At 42.7% G+C, this 21,382-nt stretch overlaps 1 protein-coding gene across 1 annotated transcript in view; it reads right to left on the bottom strand.

Moving 5' to 3' along the window:
• rest (RE1-silencing transcription factor) overlaps positions 1-21,382 on the bottom strand; it is a 51,043-nt gene that overhangs the window by 8,299 nt on the left and 21,362 nt on the right. The window contains exon 2 of the mRNA XM_067983392.1: positions 11,404-11,487. Coding sequence (XP_067839493.1) covers positions 11,404-11,487 — 84 coding nt within the window. The remainder of the gene's footprint in view (positions 1-11,403; positions 11,488-21,382) is intronic.

Here is a 21,382-nt window from a genome sequence, read left to right as displayed (position 1 = left end):
AGAAAAGTTACATTGATACATTTATTGTAGGTGGTTGCATATATCCATTTTTAAAATCCATATACAGTATACAATTTGTATTGTAGTTGCAGGAAAACATATTGGACCTTTGCTGGCACTGTGCCTTTTCCAGGGATATAGCAGGCTGAGGGGCCGGTGCAATTTGGTCATGGCCCTGGAATAAAGGCAGGCCATGAAGCATGAGATTCTCAGCTTTATAGTCTGCTGATCATGCTACATTACATTGATGGCCTGGGCTGAGTTTAGCCAGTGGTTAACATAGGCTTACGTTCTCCTCCCACGCACTTCTCCTTTAAGACAGTTTGGGTGTCTGAGGAAGGAGGGATCTTGTGTTTTGTAGGCCTCAAAAAAAAAGAGGCCCCAATCCAAATGGTACTTCTCCAACCACAGGCTGAGTGCAGGAAGCATCAAGAACCTATACTGGCCGTGCAATCTCAGCAGATGCAGTTCCACGTCTAATGGATTTCCTCCCTGGACAGCAGAACTCTTCTGCAATGTGTTGGCTAGTGGAACTAATACTAGCTGCAAGAAAGTGTTCTCGTGCCCGCCCCCTCCAGTTTAAGCAAACAAGGCCACATCCCCTGTCCTCAAACAACCGACATCCACAAGGGTATGGGGAAAGGGCAGGGAAATGGGAGTAGAGTAAGTAGTGCCAGTTGAAGAGTTAGGATGGGTATGGGCATGATGGGCTGAATGGACTCCTTCTGTGCTGTAATTTCAACGAGTCTATAAAATAAAAACAATGTACAAAAATCTGACTGAATAACTTAAGAAACATACCATGCCAGATAACCTTTGTTATTGCAAACTAAATATTGATACCTACCAATACTGACCAGAAAGAAAAAACTTGCCATAACAGAATGGAATCAAAAGCCATCTGGTCCAGTGAAGGCATTGTAGGAAAATGAAAATTAACATGTAATGAATAGCAGCCTTACCACACTTTTCAGACACATCAAAGTCATACAGTACAAAAGAAAACAGATCAAAAACAAGCATAACCTTTCACCTGACATAATACTGTAATAAACAGCAGTAACTAGGAACATACAGCCAGCAATTTTACATTTCATTGTGAACTGAGAAATCCATGCAACGGTAATCCACCTCATAAATGTGACAAGAAAAGAAAACATCAATTTCAAGATAAAAATACCTAACTTGTTAGGTTAAAGAAAGTCAATGAACCTCCAGTTGACTGGAATATCTGACACAGCCTCATATCAGAATCCGCTCATCTGACTTAGACTGTATTTTATATGCAAACCATGCCATTTGATCACAAGCATTTGCATTTTGTAGCAAACATGTGACTCAGCAAATAATGAATTCTAGTTACAATTAGTTGACGCTGCCACTCTGAATTGGAAAGAACAGCTGTTCCCCATCGTATGAAATTCTGCTCAGAAGTGGTTCTTGGGCTTCTCCTCAAAAATAGATTTGACGACATGAGCTCATGAACAGGATGTCAAACCAGTCGGATATTATGATGAGAGTTCTTTGGCAAGTGTGCAAGACTTATCGGTCATGAGTCACTTACGAGTTTTTCAAACAATTCCTATACAATGACACACAACTAATGGTGCAAAACGCTGTGTTAATATTCTGCGGTTAGACCATAATTGTCCTGAAACACATTATGAGGTGTAGACCACTGATTTATTTTAAAAAATTAACCCTTCCAGTAACATTAACAGATCTCATTTTGGTAGCACTCAATTCCCTGAAGCTCCGATGAGTTAATTCATCAGGTATTCAGGTCACTTCTGACTGTCGATCGGATAACTGTGTCAAGGTTTGAGCTGGTCATTCCACTAATACTACCAGTATGCAGGCTCCTAATTGACTTCAATAAAAGCTTGTGCTATTATAAGGGATAATAACTGCAGTTAATAATTGTACTACTAGACTGTGCTATTATCACTAACACCCAAAGAATAAACAACAGTCTGATTGCCCAATAAACTACTGCATTGAAATACTGCATTACATTGGATTGGGTTCAAAACTACAATTTCCACACAATGAGGTCCAGTTCGAAGTTGGATTGTTGGGTGAGGTGCTTCCACTTAATGAGAGAGAGAAATTGCAACACAAGTCACATGCGCTTTTCTGCAGCTATTAAAAAGTGACAAAGGCGTGCCGTAAGCAGAATAGCTGCCTACCTTTAGTCATTTGTAAACAATTTTACAACACCAAGTTATAGTCCAGCAATTTTATTTTAAATTCACAAGCTTTCGGAGATTTCCTCCTTCCTCAGGCAAATGTTTCAAGAGCTCCTTGAAGCCTACGCATTTATACATATAGAACAATACATGGTGTTTACAGACTGCCCCTGCAACTGCCCGTTGCCAAGGCAATCACCGTGTTCAGACAGAGAGGTGTCACCTGCAGAACCCCCGAATACACATTCAACAAAAAAACAAACAGGGAAAAAAAACAGAGAAAAAAAACAGAGAGAGGCAGAAACATCCGGAAGGCAGAGAGAGCCAGCAAATGACCCATTATATTAAAAACAGATAACATTTGTTCGCTGGTGGGGTAACGTGTAGCGTGACATGAACCCAAGATCCCGGTTGAGGCCGTCCTCATGGGTGCGGAACTTGGCTATCAATTTCTGCTCGACGATTTTGCGTTGTCGTGTGTCTCGAAGGCCGCCTTGGAGTACGCTTACCCGAAGGTCGGTGGATGAATGTCCATGACTGCTGAAGTGTTCCCCGACTGGGAGGGAACCCTCCTGTTTGGCGATTGTTGCGCGGTGTCCGTTCATCCGTTGTCGCAGTGTCTGCATGGTCTCGCCAATGTACCATGCTCTGGGGCATCCTTTCCTGCAACGTATGAGGTAGGAAAGGATGCCCCAGAGCATGGTACATTGGCGAGACCATGCAGACGCTGCGACAACGGATGAACGGACACCGCGCAACAATCGCCAAACAGGAGGGTTCCCTCCCAGTCGGGGAACACTTCAGCAGTCATGGACATTCATCCACCGACCTTCGGGTAAGCGTACTCCAAGGCGGCCTTCGAGACACACGACAACGCAAAATCGTCGAGCAGAAATTGATAGCCAAGTTCCGCACCCATGAGGACGGCCTCAACCGGGATCTTGGGTTCATGTCACGCTACACGTTACCCCACCAGCGAACAAATGTTATCTGTTTTTAATATAATGGGTCATTTGCTGGCTCTCTCTGCCTTCCGGATGTTTCTGCCTCTCTCTGTTTTTTTTCTCTGTTTTTTTTCCCTGTTTGTTTTTTTGTTGAATGTGTATTCGGGGGTTCTGCAGGTGACACCTCTCTGTCTGAACACGGTGATTGCCTTGGCAACGGGCAGTTGCAGGGGCAGTCTGTAAACACCATGTATTGTTCTATATGTATAAATGCGTAGGCTTCAAGGAGCTCTTGAAACATTTGCCTGAGGAAGGAGGAAATCTCCGAAAGCTTGTGAATTTAAAATAAAATTGCTGGACTATAACTTGGTGTTGTAAAATTGTTTACAATTGTCAACCCCAGTCCATCACCGGCATCTCCACATCATACCTTTAGTCATGGCAATGGAGAGGGGGTTGAGTGGCAAAACCAATTTTTTTTTCAATTGAGAAATCCAGGTATGCATGATAATGGAGAGTTTACACTACAAGTTTAGTGTGATGTGAAATCATATTGGGTGTTACGGCCCAACCTGACTCGAGAGAGTAGCAGAATTGTCAGGTCAGGATTCTACTCCAGATTCAGGCTACATTTCACTATAACTGCAGCACTGAACAAATTGCTATGCACCAGACGGTACTGTTCATGCATGGTGAACTTGCTTTGCCCCCAATGAACACTATAGTTGTACACTTAACGATAGCAGAGATCCAAGAATTTAGATCCTTCGAACTAGAAAACACCTACTTGTAGCTAACCTTTGCCAGATTCATATATGAAGGAATGTACTTACTTCCTTCATGTAATGATAGAATTGGCCTTTTGTACAAATCTGATGCAAGTCTGTCAAATATTACCAGAGGGGATTACTCTTTTTGGTTCTGGATATTGACCCTGGCACTTGGCTGAAAAGTTCACAATCAGCTGGGACTCCAAGAATGATCATTCTTGCCCAGCTTTAAGGCAGCGCATTAGAGGAAGGTGAGTTCCAGCCACAAAAAGTGACTTGGCAGGATTCCACAAGATTACAATTTTAATGGCATTTAGGGAGGAGATGTTCTTAACATTTGTTTTTTTTTAAATAACATTTTATTTCAGAAGTAGCCAATAGGTGATGTATAATCAGACCTAGTGGGAGTGAATTCTCTTTTTTGGGGTGGAGCTCTCACTATTTTCCTGGGTCAGAGCTCATTACTTATGCAAGGTGGGCTCCCGGAGGCATTCATGTCGGCAAGAGGGAGTCCACTGGTGCAAAGGAAGGAACTCAGAAGATCCAGTCAGGGATCTTAAAGGGGCAGAAGTACCCCAAAGATCTGAAATGGAAACCCACTGAAGGTCTTGGCAGAGACCAGAACCTTCAACAGTAGGTCACTGGAGGCAGAGTGAAGGGAGAGGAGGCCACTTCAACACGCTCTACTTCCATGGGGCACTTCAGGGCAGTTACCACCAATTTCCAAGGCCCACCACTATCTTCCCCGTGGCAGCCCTGGGAAGCAGTCGTAACACGGGCAGAAAGCAGGGAAACCCACCTGGTCCCGGGGCCATTTTCATGCGGTGGGCGGGAAGGAGTGGGCAGCAATGGTCCCAGCGGAGGGAGGAATATCGTGGTCTGGGCGGTAGGCCTCTCTGCCCCATTTTCCTGCCATTTCCACTGCAATGATCCAATTTCGAGCAGGATTCCAGTTGAAAATCCCCGCCATGGTGCCCAAACAGATGGTGACTTACTTTCTTCCTTCCCTCTGCTTCACCTTAAGAAGTGCAGGTGGCATGGGAACGAATTCATTACAAGTCTGCTAAGAAAACACGCAATGAAAAGTCAAAGATTGAATCACTTTTGAAATTTTGGAAATAAAATATTACACTGACAGCAATAGGTGTTTGCTTTTCAACAGACTACTCACAAACTACTTTCTGTGCTCCCCATTTCTTTTATTGTCGCTTTCGAATAGCAACTCATATGAAACCTCTACACCCTAATTTGATCCTAAATTAGACTCATTATGATCAAATTCTACATTTGACTGTTTGACAATTGACATCTAGTTCAACCAATATGATCTTACTGGATGACTGACTGATTATGTTCACTATTAAGTGCCTGAATTCCAGCCAATATGACCAGTCATTGGGCCTCATCAGTCATCAAAAAATACCTGAAGTCAGTGTCCACATTCCTCCCCATCCAATCCAATTCTGTAATATTTAAAATGATAATGTTATCCATTTAACCAGTCAGTTTTAGTGAATACTGCGGACACTTAATCTTAGTTCACTTTGCTTTTCACTGTAGACTGATAAGAGGCAATGAGTTCTGATGTGAGGTGATGTGCTCAGTTCAAAAGCCTGATTCTGGAACTGGACCTCAGCTCTTGGAAGGAAGCTGCTAGCAGCAGAGCAAATGAACTCACACTAAGTCAACAACGGAGCTGGGTGAGAAGGTTGAATGACTGTCAAAGAAAGGTGGAAGACCACAAGAATGTGGGTAGGTAACCTAACACTCTTCATTTGTTCAACCTCCATATCATTTAAATGAGGATGCCCCAGTTTCTACCTATGTAGAAAGCCACAGCCACGTGAATACCAATTAAGTGATAAACCTTTTCAATGACAGAAACTTGAATAACATTTTCAGCATCACCATTTCTTGAGAAACTGAAATGCAGAACATCTTAGGCATGAACTGCAAACGTAGTCTTCAATTTCTCTATCCATATACCAAATATAACAGGTCCTACCATCAGAACATACAGTTTATTGAACTGAAGTTGCAATAAGCAGATGTAGAAAAATCTTAAAAGAAAGAAGTTGAAGGTCAGTGGAAATTAAAGTGATTGAACACAAATTGGTACAAAATAAGTCTCAGGTAGCTGTGGTAGGCCTTTCAAAATATTGTATTTTCCAAGCACCTTTCCTGAATACCACCTAATGTTTAACAACTAAATTTCCCACTACTGGTGGACAAAAACTGCCACACAAGTCCTCAATGAACCAGCTAACAGTCCTCAATACAAGTGTTATAAATAGGTGAGAATTGCAAATATCATACTCTATGGGGTTGTAGCCATTATCGTGCACCTACAGACAAAATATTTCTACTTCGCACTGTCAACTTTAAGTGTGAAAGTTTATCTGGATGCCAACAGAATATCCACAACTGTACACTTGTTAAATGAAGGCGCTGAGGTGCTTTATGCCATATCTGGTCCTCTATCGGAGACCAGAAGTTCTATCCATATGAGATCCAAATGGGTACTTCAATAGAGTCAATAATTAATTCCCAAAGATCCAAGAACCAACTTTACTTCATCCAATGTGGAATTACCAGAAATACTGTTGCAGAATTTGCTCACAACTTGTGGATGACCCAAAGCATGTGCATGTGGAATGTGTAAAGAAACTTTCATACCCAAAACACTAGAGGTTGTTTTGTTCAGGGTCAACTGCTTTAGCTTCTCCAAGCAACCGGTTAGTCTGAACAATGGCTGTAGGATCCATTTATCAGACATAAACCAAACTGTTTATGGTGAAGGGTGAATTGATGTAATTGGGCTCCATCTCAGTTCAAAACATCTGCTGTACCATTCTACACACCAGCAAGGCATTGAGCAGTAAGGTTGCTAAGGTATTGACACCAGCGACATACCTGCATGGCAATTACTCGTTTGAATCTTAAGGGAGTTCAAACGAAATGAGGGGAGCAGCATTCTGACAGTCTTGCCCCAACAATGTAATGGAGTTACTCATGTTTTGGCCTTTAATGCAATGGGGATGGAGTACAAGAGTAAGGAAGTCTTACTACAGTTGTACAGGGCTTTGGCGAGACCTCACCTGGAGTACTGCATACAGTTTTGGTCTCCTTATCTAAGGAAGGATCTACTTGCCTTAGAGGCGGTGCAACGAAGGTTCACTAGATTAATTCCTGGGATGAGAGGGTTGTCCTATGAAGAGAGGTTGAGTAGAATGGGCCTATACTCTCTGGAGTTTAGAAGGATGAGAGATGATCTCATTGAAATATATAAGATTCTGAGGGAGCTTGACAGGGTAGATGCTGAGAGATTGTTTCCCCTTGCTAGAGAGTCTAGAACTAGGGGGCATAATCACAGGATACGGGGTCGGCCATTTAAGACTGAGATGAGGAGGAATTTCTTCATGCAGAGGGTTGTGAATCTTTGGAATTCTCTACCCCAGAGGGCTGTGGATTTATTAATGACTATCGTATATTTATGGTCCCTAGTTCTGGTCTCCCCCGCAAGTAGAAACATTTTCTCTACATCTACCCTATCAAACCCTTTCATAATCTTAAAGACCTCTATTAGGTCACCCCTCAGTTTTCTCTTTTCTGGAGAAAAAAGCCCCAGACTGCTCAATCTTTCCTGATAGGTATATCTCTCAGTCCTGGTATCATCCTAGTAAATCCTTTTTATACCTTCTCCAATGCCTCTATATTCTTTTTATAATATGGAGACCAGAACTGTTCACAGTACTCCAAGTGTGGTCTAACCAAGGTTCCATACAAGTTCAACATAACTTCTCTGCTTTTCAAATCTATCCCTCTAGAAATGAACCCCAGTGCTTGGTTTACTTTTTTTTATGGCCTTATTAATCTGCATCGCTACTTTTAGTGATTTGTGTATCTGTACCTCCGGATCCCTTTGCCCTTCTACCCCATTTAGACTCTTATTATCCAAGCAGTGTGTGGCCCCCTTATTCTTCCTACAAAATGTAATACTTCACACTTATCTATGTTGAAATTCATTTGCCAATTACATGACCATTCTGCAAGTTTATGAATGTCTTCCTGTATTTTGTCACAGTCCTCCTTGGTATTAACTATACCCCCCAATTTGGTGTCGTTCGCAAATTTTGAAATTGCACTTCCAATTCCCGAGTCCTAATCGATAATGTAAACGTTGAACAAGAGTGGTCCCAGCACCGATCCTCGTAGAAACCACTTTCCACCTTTTGCCAGTCTGAGTAACTACCTTTAACCCCTACTCTCTGTTTTCTGTTTCATAGCCAGCTTGCTATCCATACTGTTACTTGTCCCCTGACTCCACATGCTCTGACCTTGTCATGAGTCTACTATGCGCTACCCTATCGAAGGCCTTTCGAAAATCCAAATATATTACATCTACTACATTACCCTTGTCTACCCTTTCTATTACTTCTTCAAAGAATTCAATAAGGCTGGTCAAGTATGACCTTCCCTTTTAGAATTCGTGCTGCCTATTCTTTATTATATTTTCGGTTTCTAGTTGTTTTTCTATTACATCTTTGAGTAAGGATTCCATTATCTTTCCTACCACTGACGTTAAGTAATTGGTCTACAGTTCCCTGGACTGGTTCTAACTACGCAAGTGGAACTGTTGCCTTTTAGGGCATTGTACTGGTTTTGTATCATACCAAAAACTTATTTGAATACTTCCCACTGTTCGTCTGCAGGTATACCCATTAACAGTTCAGCCCTATTTACTATGGTCAATTTATTCTTGTCCTTTCAATGTGTGCCTTACCAAAATTTAAAACCTTGGTTTGTGACTCTCCCTTTTCCCTTCATAGCAAGATGATGCAATTAGCAACCTCCCTATAGCAAGGAGACTGGAAGGTATGCTGATTGGACCCAGTATCGATACATTTATCATGCCAGTGTATCTATTAGTGCTGCACAAGTTGTGCCTTATACGTTGCTAAATCCCTCATGGCTGAAGAGGAGTTAAAGGCAACTCAATTTATCCTGGCCGGGACCTAGTAACCAGTAAGGCATAAATTAGAACAGACATTGCAGGACAAGAATTCAGTGTTGCTGGCCTCTGAAGTTCTGTATCTGTATCTTCTTTTTGTTAGTGTGAAAAAAGCACTGAAGTGGGCAATAAGGGATCTTTTCCTGGTGTGGTGAGCTCAGTGAAAATTGCTGCTAATAACGGGAGAAAAAGAACTGAGTTATATTTCCAGAATTGGACTGATGGTTTCCTGAGTTTTGGCTGTAGGTGGAATACTACCAAGTAATCCCATAGCATCACAGTAGATTGAGCCTTCTCTGCTGCTACTGGAACTCTCTAGAACCTTTTGGGTACAGCAGAGCGTGAGTGAAGTTTGGAGATAACCACACGGATTGTCATAGCAACGAGCGGTTGTCTCGATCACTTGATAGCTTTATTCCATTTGCACATGGAAGTTGAATGAGGAGGAATGAGGAGTTTAGAATTTGTAAACATACAATTTTGTTCCTGCTTTTCTGCCAATGTCGTCACTCGAAGGCACTGACGTCTTCTTGGAGTACAGTTTCACAGTTGCCGGCTGCATTTCTAGCAGCTCGCTTGAGTTACCATTCTTTTATGTGAGTGTCAACATGCTATTCAAGCAAGGTTGGGCCAATATCCCCAATCTTCTCCTCACGTGCACGTCCAGTCGGGACCACTAAATAGTAATCAGGAAGCAGTTACTGGCTGCTGTTCCCCTTAATACAGGGGCACCGGGGCTAAATGCAGCACCCCTACCACTGGCCTAGCTGTGATCAGCTAACTCAGCACGGTCAGGGATCAATCCTTGGACCTTTCTGGTTCTTATGGCTCAGTTACTCATTGGCTTATCCAGCTGAACCAACAAGTATGCTGACAATTCATACTCAAAATTGTACTTTTTGAAACACAGAACAAAACTAAGAGCCTCAAAAAATGTCTAAAATGTGTTTGAAGTTAGATAATACCCAAACATCACACCTCTGAATTCAGCAGTTGCAATAAATGGCAAAAATGTTACACCTTCAATCTAAGCCCAGCTACTATCAACATTTACCATAGTAACAATGCAACAATGCAGGCAGCTGAAATAGTTCAGATTTTTATACAGAGAAAAAAATTTACATTCCTTTTGTGGTTGTATAACTGAACGCAATAAGCAGCTCAGTGATGCATTCCATGGGCGGACTGTTGCTGAGAAAGTAATTTGGAAAAGGGTTTGCACCTTTTAAAAAAAAATCAAAAGCAAATCACCTTTTAGGAAAGTCATCTTAATGCATTGAAACATATACAAGAGGTCAATGAATGCTGCATTTAAATTGCTCTACTCACTTTGGTTTCTTTAAGAAAATGTTTTAAATAAAATTGGCTAATTTCTGAAGAAATCAGTTTGAAGTATTATGAACTGCGTCTTAACTGCTATGCTTGTTCAATTACATTATAACCTCTGACAGCAAATTATATTTAAAAAATGGTCATGGAGTTTCCCTGATGATCTGTTGGTTAAAGGCACTGTACAATGTAGCCAAAGCTATACAGATCAGAAGGTTCAGGATTAATTCCAGTCTGTGCCAAGTTAGCTGATCCCAGCTGGGGGACTATAATTGGCCTCAGCACCACTCAGCAAGGGAGAGGAAAATCAGACAGAGTTCTTGCTCCCAATCGCTAACCACAATGGAATCCATGCATATGCTGTCATCAGAGGAAGACAGTTCAGGGCTCACCTGTGATAGCTTCCAAGGTCGAATTGCTTGCTGCCACTCACAGTCTAGGCTTACACCTAGGCCACTAGTATGGATATAAGGGTGCTTACTGCAGCAAGGGTCAGTGCTTTCAGGAGTGACAGAGAAATTTGTGAGGGTGGGGAGGAAAAAGAAATCAAGTAAATTTTCCTTTAGCTCACAATTGAGGGTTGAATTTAAGTTGAGCACCTGTGACACTAAGTAAAATATTAGTAAAAACAATCATTGGGGAGTAGAGCAACCTTAATTTTTAAAAATTCTTTCTCGTGATGAGGGCATCGCTGGCAAGGCCGGCATTTATTGTCCATCTCTAGTTGCCCTGAGAAGGTGATGGTGGGCCTTCTTCTTGAACCACTGATAGCAGTTTGATACAACGGAGTGACTTGCTACGCCACTTCAGAGGGCAGTTAAGAGTCAACCAGGTTGACGTGGGACTGGAGTCACATATAGGCCAGACTAGGTAAGGACGGCAGGTTTCTTTCCCTAAAGGGACATTAGTGAACCAGTTGGGTTTTTACGACAATCCGACAGCTTCATGGTCAGTTTTACTGATACCAGCATTTTATTTTCAGATTTTTTTTTTAAAGCTGAATTCAAATTATCAAACTGCCATGGCAGGATTTGAACTCACGTTCTCTGGATTAATAGCTTCTTTCATAAAGACACAATATCATGCAGCTCACTTTTACTTCCATTAATTGATCTGAAATTACAACAAAGCATGGCTCACTCACTACTCATTATACTAACCTGAATGTGTACGCATGTGCCTGGTCAGATGAGTTTTCTGAGAACTTGAGTAAGGACACTGAGGGCACTTGTAAGGCCGTTCACCTGTGAAACAATTACACATGTATTAAAAAGAGAATGCTACTCTTAGAAGTTGAAAATATTACACTGGGCTGCCCAAACTATGCTCCGGGAGCCCTGGCAATCCAGCCCTCAGAGCTTGGACAACTCGGGCTTACATTTCTCACGGTGTGAGTTTCGATGGCCTAGAGATTTGGAAAAGGGCTTTTCTTGTTGGTGAATAAATCCTAAATCAGAACACCAAGATCTGTTCATAACAGCAACTTAACATATATGCAAATTAACAAGAACACGGATTTAAGGTTTATGAGATGCTCGTATCCAGCCCCATGGAGATAAAAGAAAAGCTCGGATAGCCCTGTTTACACAAAAAGAATCTTCTGAAGCACATGCTGTATTGTTTTATCAACAAGGTGAAATTGTTACTTCTTTGTGTGACACATTCCAATGTCACTGTAGTTATCTTGACCTCCCCAGATATGCCATAAACCAATTCCAATCAAAATTTGGGCTACTAAATACAGAATTTTAGATGATGAAAAGAATTCCGGAAACTACTATACAACTGCAATCTTATACTAAAGCATAGAGCACCCTTTCACAACCTCAGGATGTCCGAAAACGCTTCACAGCCAATTAAGTACTTTTGAAACATAATGCAAGGTCCCACAAACAGCGATGAGATAATGACCAAATAATCTGTTTTTGATGACAATCTGTTGAGCGATAAATATTGGCCAGGCACCAGGTGAACTCCCCTACTCTTCTTTGACATAGTGCCCTGGGGTCTGGTTAAAAAAACACACTCAATATAAACTTTATTTGAATAAAACTTTTGAAACTTGTCCACTAGCTTTTCTTCAAATAATTTAGAAAAACAGCTGAACAGAAACTATCTGAAGCTAAACAAAAATAATCCATCACTATAGCTAACTGAATAGTGCTAATGCATCCTAGGCAATTAGGTATAATGCACATGCTCAGACTGTATCCTGCATTCAGTTCAGAGTGTCACAGAACTGGACAAAACATCAGTTCCAAGCTCAGGATTTTGGGTCAGGCAGAGGCTTTCAATTAAAAACTTTAAAAGATACAAGACAATTGAATGGATAAATATAATCCTATTATTTAAACTCTTTCTAAATTTAAACTCTTATTTTGGACACAGAAATTTCAATTACTGAAAAAAACTGGCAGGTTAAAAATTTTCATATGAAATATTTTCAAAAAGCATTGAGTAACTTGTGGGCAAAAGCTACCTGGTGGCCAGATTGTGGGGTTACAGGGTGACAAATTAACATATGCAATTTCTATTATAAATGTGAAGAAAAGAATTCATAATGGAAAAAAATTGGCACTAAAGTGTGACAAAAAGAGTGACAAGTTTTGCAGATAGGAAGTGCCACAGATGTAGGATTTTAATAAGATATATAGTAGAGATTGAAAGGAAAAAAACTTTCTTGTTTATCTTATACATGGCTTATGAAAGGTTCAATGTCCTCAGACAAAAAGGGGAAAAAGGAACCCTCAACAAAAAGGAGCCTCTTTCAAAGATTTCTACTTTTGTGAGAGCCAACAAACTTTCCTCTTTCCCAAACTACACAAGTACTACAACTATATTCCAATCCTCAGGACAATTACTTCTGATATTAATAGTGTCGTGCTCTTGCCCAGCACTTGAACCAAAGCATTTTTAATCACTTACCAATTACTTACTCAGCCTTTTTAGATACTGGGAATCGTAGGAAGGCAACAGAGTCATAGCTCAACAGGAATAATTTTGAAAATAACATAGGAACAGGAGTAGGCTATTCAGCCACCCGTGCCTGCTCCGCCATTTGATAAGATCATGGCTGATCTGTGATCTAGCTCCATATACCTGCCTTTGGCCCATATCCCTTAATACCTTTGATTGCCAAAAAGCTATCTATCTCACATTTAAATTTAGCAATTGAGCTAGTATCAACTGCCATTTGTGGAAGAGAGTTCCAAACTTCTACCACCCTTTGTGTGTAGAAAGAAATGTTTTCTAATCTCGCTCCTGAAAGGTCTGGCTCTAATTTTTAGACTGTGCCCCCTCCTCCTAGAATCCCCAACCAGCGGAAATAGTTTCTCTCTATCCACCCTATCTGTTCCCCTTAATATCTTATAAACTTCGATCAGATCACCCCTTAACCTTCGAAACTCTAGAGAATACAACCCCAATTTGTGTAATCTCTCCACGTAACTTAACCCTTGAAGTCCGGGTATCATTCTAGTAAACCTACGCTGCACTCCCTCCAAGGCCAATATGTCCTTCCGAAGGTGTGGTGCCCAGAACTGCTCACAGTACTCCAGGTGCGGTCTATAGCTGCAGCATAACATCTGCCCCCTTGTACTCCAGTCCTCTAGATATAAAGGCCAGCATTCCATCCTTTTTTGATCCAAAGTGGATGACCTCACATAACGACCTGGAATATCCTGCGGGTTCGCAACCTCAAAGTTGGGAGCGAAATTACGCCCATTTCCAAGTCCATTCTGCCAATATCAAGTCACGCTCAAATTTCTTGCCAAATTTATTAGCATACGCCTGAACGTAAAATGGGAGCAAAGCAGCATAAAGAGCCAATGTGGTTTGAACGTAATTGGAACATGGCCAATGGGACCTCAAGGTGTTCGGGTGGAGGACTATAAAAGGTAGGAGAAAAAAATGTTTCCTTCAGGGTGAGGCTGGGGAATGCGAGTTCAGTTTGACAAACCTATAGGTGGTCTTTGAGGACGTAATTAGTAGAATAGATAAGGGGGAACCAGTGTATGTGGTGTATTTGGATTTTTAGAAGGCTTTCGATAAGGTCCCACACAAGAGGTTGGTGAACAAAGTTAGAGCGCATGGAATTGGGGGTAATATATTGGCATGAATTGAGAATTGGTTAACAGACAGAAAACAGAGAGTAGGAATAAACGGGTCTTTTTCAGGTTGGCAGACTGTGACTTGTGGGGTGCCGCAGGGATTGGTGCTTGGGCCCCAGCTATTCACAATCTAGATCAATGATTTGGATGAGGGGATCAAATGTAACATTTCCAAGTTTGCTGACGATACAAAACTAGCTCAGTCATTGAGTACATTCAAACAGGGAGCGATAGATTTCTAGATATTAAAGGCATCGAGGGATATGGGGATGGTGCAGGAAAATGGCGTTGAGGTAGAAGATCAGCCATGATCTTGTTGAATGGCGAAGCAGGTTCGAGGCGCCGGATGGCCTACTCCTGCTCCTATTTCTTATGTTCTTAGTAGCACACAGCTCTCTAGTCGTAAAGATTTTAATTCGTTCATATAAATTGCTCCGTAAAGTGTCTCCATTGTCTTAAATCTTTCCCTTCTCACAGATGACTGATGCACAGAAGGCTGCCAGGGCGACAGCCTTAAATTTCACAGAGGGTGACCTGCACGCCCTCCTGGGATAGAGGGAAGGTGGGACTGGCTCCTCAGCTCCCCTACATCTCAGCCATCACGGGCAGTCAGGAGGCAGGCGTGGATGAAGGTGGCAGAGGCACTAAATGCCACACCCATAGTCCCCAGAACGGTGGAGCAGTGTGCAAGAAATTCAATGATCTGATCAGAGCAGGAAAGGTAAGACACTCATCATGCTCTCCCTTTCACCTTGCCCACTGTGGGCACAGCACTCAATTCTCTGAAGCGGAACTAGAGGAACAGTGACCTTACAGCTAGAACCCCAGGAAAGGTGCAGACCAGTAGCACCTTCAATTGTTCCACACATTCAAACAACTGCAAGCCTAATTATTCTCTATTTTTCTCTTTGCAGGACAACATGGTGCACAACACCTGGGAGAGGGCAAAGAGCGCTGGAGGGGGGGATGGTGGGGGGAAAGGTATCCCAAACCACTGCACTCTGACCCCAATGAGGAGAAGGCAATGGAGCTGCTGGGCTGCCCCACCACCGTGGCTGCGGTGGAGGCCGAGATGGGGAGAGGCTAGAGCCAGGTGAATACTTATCTGCTTGCTGTCTCTCAATGCTCCAGGACAGGGGGCCAGCCTTCCCCCTCAACACACCCCCATGGGGCAACTGAGCACCAGCAAAGGCAACCTTTCTAACCCTCTGTTTTTTCTTCCCACAGGTCATTCAAGACGCTGGAAGGCAATCGCTGTGGAGGAGGGGGCGAGGAAGTAGCTTGTGGAGGACACAGACTCTGGCTTTATCGTGCAACTTGTCCCCATTCAACTGCCAGATGAGGGGTCGATGGAAAGGTAGAGCCACACACCTCCGCTCTTTTCTGGGCGTGCAACCTCACCTCCCCACCTCCTCCCCACTTCAGGCCAGCCCCAAGTAGAGTCAGAGTCATCCAGCTCTCTTCAACCAGGTACCGATGCAGCGCCTAGCTCAGGACCAAGTGAGGTGCCTTGAGGGAGTAGAGGGAATTTAATTCATGTCTCTACCACCACCTCCTCCTCCTTTGTCGGAAGGGGAGGGGGTGGAAAGAGGCCTGGCTGGAAAATTCTGACTGTGACGTCCGATTTGTTCGATGACTAGATTATTTTTGAAGTGTTAATGCAGCTACTGTAAAAGTTTTTACATTCGAAGAGGTTAAATCTTCATTTAAATTTGTCAAAGTTTGCCAAAGTTGTAACATCAGCTAAAGTTTACATTAGTTTAACTCAGGTTTCCAACAGTTCCTAATGTTGATTAATGTTCATTAAAGGCTCATTGTTGGAAATACTTGTTCAAATTTCTAAAGCGAGTTTAACATTGCCATAAAACACGGTTTGCAATTAGAATACATTTCTCAGGGTCTAGTTAAAGTCTTTTGGAGTTCCTGTAAGAGTTTGTCTCAGTATAGTTAACGTTTTCAGGCAACATTTGTAGTTATTTGGAACAATTTGCATTTAAAAGTTTACTAATGATGGAACAATTTTCATTATAAAACAGTCCTTTAGGTTAAAGAGAGCCACGTCTGACCCTTCTTCTGGTTGCAACCTCGGTGGGGACGCTCTAAAGCCTGCACCCACGAGCCGTGCTCTGACTGCCTGCCCTCTCGGAGCAATGCCCCCTGCAGATGCACCACGTCTCTGGAAAATGACATGAACTTTGATTCCAATTTTCACTCCTCCCTCACCTTCACATGGTCCATCTCCTACTCTTCCCTTCCTCGACTTCTCTATCTCCATTTCATAAGAATATAAGAAATAGGAGCAGGAGTAGGCCTTACGGTCCCTCGAGCCTGCTCCACTATTCAATTAGATCATGGCTTATGTTCGACCTCAACTCCACTTTCCTGCCCGATCCCCATATCCCTTGATTCCCCTAGAGTCCAAAATCTATCCATCTCAGCCATGAATATATTCAATAACTCAGCATCCCCCTGGGTTGAGAATTCTAAAGATTCACAACTCTATGCGTGAAGAAATTCCTCCTCATCTCAGTCTTGAATGGCCGACCACTTATCCTGCGACTATGCCCACTAGTTCTACACTCTCTAGCCAGGGGAAACAACCTCTCAGCATCTACCCTGTCAAGCCCCCTCAGAACCTTATATGTTTCAATGAGATCACCTCTCATTCCTCTAAACTCCAGAGAGTATAGGCCCATTCTACTCAACCTCTCCTCATAGGACAACCCTCTCATTCCAGGAATTAATCTAGTGAGCCTTCGCTGCACCGCCTCGAAGGCAAGTATATCCTTCCTTAGATAAGGAAACCAACAGTGTATGCAGTACTCCAGGTGAGGTCTCACGAAAGCCCTGTACAACTATACTAAGACTTCCTTACTCTTGTACTCCAACACCCTTGCAATAAAGGCCAACATGCCATTTGCTTTCCTAATTGCCTGCTGTACCTGCATACTAACTTATTGTGTTTCTTGTACGAGGGCACCCAAGTCTCTCTAAACATAACATTTAATAGTTTCTCACCATTTAAAAAATATTCTGTTTTCCTATTCTTCCTACCAAAGTGAATAACCTCACATTTCCCCACGTTATGCTCCATCTACCACCTTCTTGCCCACTCACTTAATCTGTATATATCCCTTTGCAGACTCTTTTTGTCCTCCTCGCAGCTTACTTTCCCACCTAGCTTTGTATCGTCAGCAAACTTGGATACATTACACTTGGTCCCTTCATCTAAGTCATTAATATAGATTGCAAATTGCAGAGGCCCAAGCACCGATCCTTGCGGCACCCCACTAGTTATAGCTTGCCAACCTGAGAATGACCTGTTCATCCCTACTCTCTGCTTTCTGTCCTTTAACCAATCCTCTATCTGTGCTAATATATTACCCCCCAACCCCATAAGCCCTTACCTTGCATAACAACCTTTTATGTGGCACCTTATCGAATGCCTTTTGAAAATCTAAATATACTACATCCACTGGTTCCCTTTTATCTACCCTACTAATTATATCCTCAAAAATTCTAATAAATTTGTCAAACACAATTTCCCTTTCATAAAACCATGTTGACTCTGCCTAATCATATTATGATTTTCTAAGTGCCCTGTTACCACTTCCTTAATAATGGATTCCATCATTTTCCCGACGACTGATGTCAGGCTAACTGGCCTTAAGTTCCCCATTTTCTCTCTCCCTCCTTTCTTGAATAGCGGTGTTACATTTGCTGCCTTCCAATCCACTGGGACCATTCTAGAATGTAGGGAATTTTGGAAGATCAAAACCAATGCATCCACTATCTCTGCAGCCATCTCTTTTAGAACCCGAGAATGTAGGCCATCAGGTCCAGAGAATTTGTCAGCTTTTAGTCCCATTAGTTTCTCCAGTACTTTTCTCTACTGATATTAATTACTTTAAGTTCCTCACTCTCTTTCGCCCCTTGGTTCCCCACTATTTCTGGTATGCTTTTTGTGTCTTCTACTGTGAAGACAGATACACAATATTTGTTTGATGTCTCTGTCATTTCCTTATTCCCCATTATAATTTCTCCTGTCTCAGCCTCTATGGGACTCATGTTTACTTTCGCTACTCCCTTCCTTTTTACATACTTGTATAAGCTCTTACAGTCCGTTTTTACATTTCTTTCTAGTTTACTTTCATATTCTACTTTCTCACGTAATAATGGATTCCAGCATTTTCCCGACGACCGATGTCAGGCGAACTGGCCTGTAGTTCCGTGTTTTCTCTCTCCCTCCCTTCTTGAATAGCGGGGTAAAATTTGCTATCTTCCAGTCCACTGGGACCGTTCCAAAATCTCGAGAATTTTGGAATTTCTGGGGCTGGGCTATTCATCAATATCTACTATAAGCCTACCAACTCCCACAGCTACCTTGATTATATTTCCTCCCATCCCGCTTCCTGTAAGGACTCCATTTGCCCAGTTTCTCCGTCGCATCTGTTCAGACGATGCCACCTTCCACATCAGTGCTTCTGACACATCAGTGCTTCTTTTCCTCAACCAAGGATTCCCCTCCACTGTGGTTGACAGGACTCTCGACCATGTCCGACCCATTCCATACACTGCTGCCCTCACCCCTCCCTCCCAGAACCACGATAGGGTCCCCCTTGTCCTCACCTTCCACCCTACCAGCCTCCACATTCAACGGATCATCTTCCGCCAGCTCCAGCACGATGCCACCACCAAGCACATTTCACCCTCCCCACCACTTTCAGCATTCTGAAGGGACCGTTCACTTCGCGACACCCTGATACCCCCTTCCATCGCCCCCAACACCCGCTCCCCTTCCTCTGGCACCTTCCCATGCAAGAGCAGGAGATGCAGCACCTGTCCTTTCACTTCTTCCCTTTTCCACCGTCCAGGGCCCCAAACACTCCTTCCAGGTGAAACTGCGATTTACTTGTAATTCTTTCAATTTAGTATCCTGCATTCGCTGCTCACGATACGGTCTCCTGTACATTGGGGAGGCCAAACACAAATTGGGTGATCGTTTTGCTGAACACCTCTGTTTAGTCTGCAAGCATGACCCTGAGCTTCCAGTCGCTTGCCATTTTAATTCTCCATCCCGCTCTGACCTCCGCCTCCTATACTGTTCCAATTAAGCTCAACGCAAGCGCGAGGAACAGCATCTCATCTTTCGATTAGGCACTTTACAGCCTTCCGGACTCAACATTAAGTTCAACAACTTTAGATCATAATCACCGCTCCCATTTTCTAGGACAGCAGGTGCTGGTAATGGTTCTGCTGTAACCATTTACAACTCCTCTGGACACATCTTTTGCTTCTTTATAGTCCCATTACCACTCCCTTTTGCCTTGTACCATCATCCCTTTTAACATTTAATCACTGCTGCCCTCCACCCTATCACTGACCATTTGTTCTTTTGTTTCCCCTCCCCCCTTCCTCCTTTTCCCTGGCTCTGCACTTGCTTAAAAACTGTTAAAATCTCTAACTTCTTCCAGTTGATAAAAGATGAAAAGCAAAATACTGCGGATGCTGGATATCTGAAATAAAAAAAGAAAATGCTGGAAATACTCAGCAAGTCAGGCAGCATCTGTGGAGAAAGAAACAGAGTTAACATTTCAGGTCGATGACTCTTCATCAGAACTGAAAGTTGTTGAAGATTAAACAGTTCTTAAGGAAGTATAGAGCCAGGGAAAGGGAGGGAGGAAAGACTAAAAGGAAAGGTTTGTGTTAGGGTGGAGGGCAGGAGTGATTAAATGACAAAAGGGATCTTGCAAGGCAAGGAGGATAGTAATGGGACAAGTAAAGAAACAAAAGATCGGTCTAGAGGAGCTGTAAATGGCAACATCAGAACCATTACCAGCATTTGCTGTCCGAAAAAAATGGAAGCCATGGTTATGATCTGATGTTATTGAAATCAATGGCGAGTCCAGAAGGTTGTAAAGTGCCTAAATGAAAGATGAGGTGCTCTTCCTCGAGCTTCATTGGAACAATGTAAGAGGTCGAGGACAGAGAGGTCAGAGTGGGAGTGGGACGGGGAATTAAAATGGCAAGCGACTGGCAAGTCAGGGTTACGCTTGCAGACTGAGCGGAGGTGTTCAGCAAATGCTTTATCTAAGTTTGCTGGCGACACTAAGTTAGGAGGCATAGTAAATAGTATAGGTGGGAGCAGAAAGTTGCAAAGGGACATTGATAGATTAATTGAGTGGGCAAAACTGTGGCAGATGGAGTTCAATGTGGGAAAGTTTGAGGTCATCCAATTTGGACCTAAGAGAGGTAGATTAGAGAATTTTCTGAATGGTGAGAAGCTAGGAACTGTGGAGGAGCAGAGAGATTTAGGGGTCCATGTACAGAAATCACAAAAAGCTAGTGGACAGGTACAAAAAATAATTTAAACAGCTAATGGAATTTTGGCCTTTATCTCAAGACCACTGGAATACAAAGGGGTGGAAGTTATGTTACAGCTGTACAGAGCTCTGGTTAGACCTCATCTGGAGTACTGCATTCAGTTCTGGGAACCGCACCTCAGGAAGGATATATTGGCCTTGGAGGGGGTGCAGCGCAAATTCACCAGAATGATGCCAGGGCTAAGAGGGTTAAGTTATGAGGATAGGTTACATAAACTTGGCTTGTATTCCATTGAATATAGAAGATTAAGGGGTGATCTTACTGAAGTATTTAAGATGATTATAAAGAGTTTGATAGCGTAGATAGAGAAAAACTATATCCTCTGGTGGGAGTGTCCACAACAAGGGGGCATAACCTTAAAATTAGAGCCAGGCCATTCGGGTGATGTCAGAAAGCACTTCTTCAAGCAAAGGCTAGTGGAAATCTGGAACTCTCCCCCAAAAGCTATTGAGGCTAAGTCAATTAAAAAGTCCAAAACTGAGATTGCTAGATTTTTGTTAGGCAAGGGTATTAAGGGTTACAGAATCAAGGCAGCTAAAAGGAATTAAGATATATAATCTAATTTAATGGCAGAACAGGCACAAGGGGCGGAATGGCCTACTCCTGTTCCTACGTGACTCCGGGAATTCTTCCACAAATCCCAAGA

Source organism: Heptranchias perlo, chromosome 4 (assembly GCF_035084215.1).
Source record: "Heptranchias perlo isolate sHepPer1 chromosome 4, sHepPer1.hap1, whole genome shotgun sequence".
Lineage (NCBI taxonomy): Eukaryota > Metazoa > Chordata > Chondrichthyes > Hexanchiformes > Hexanchidae > Heptranchias > Heptranchias perlo.
The sequence above is the reverse complement of the archived record's forward strand: the minus strand, read 5'-3'. Positions and strand labels throughout refer to the sequence as shown.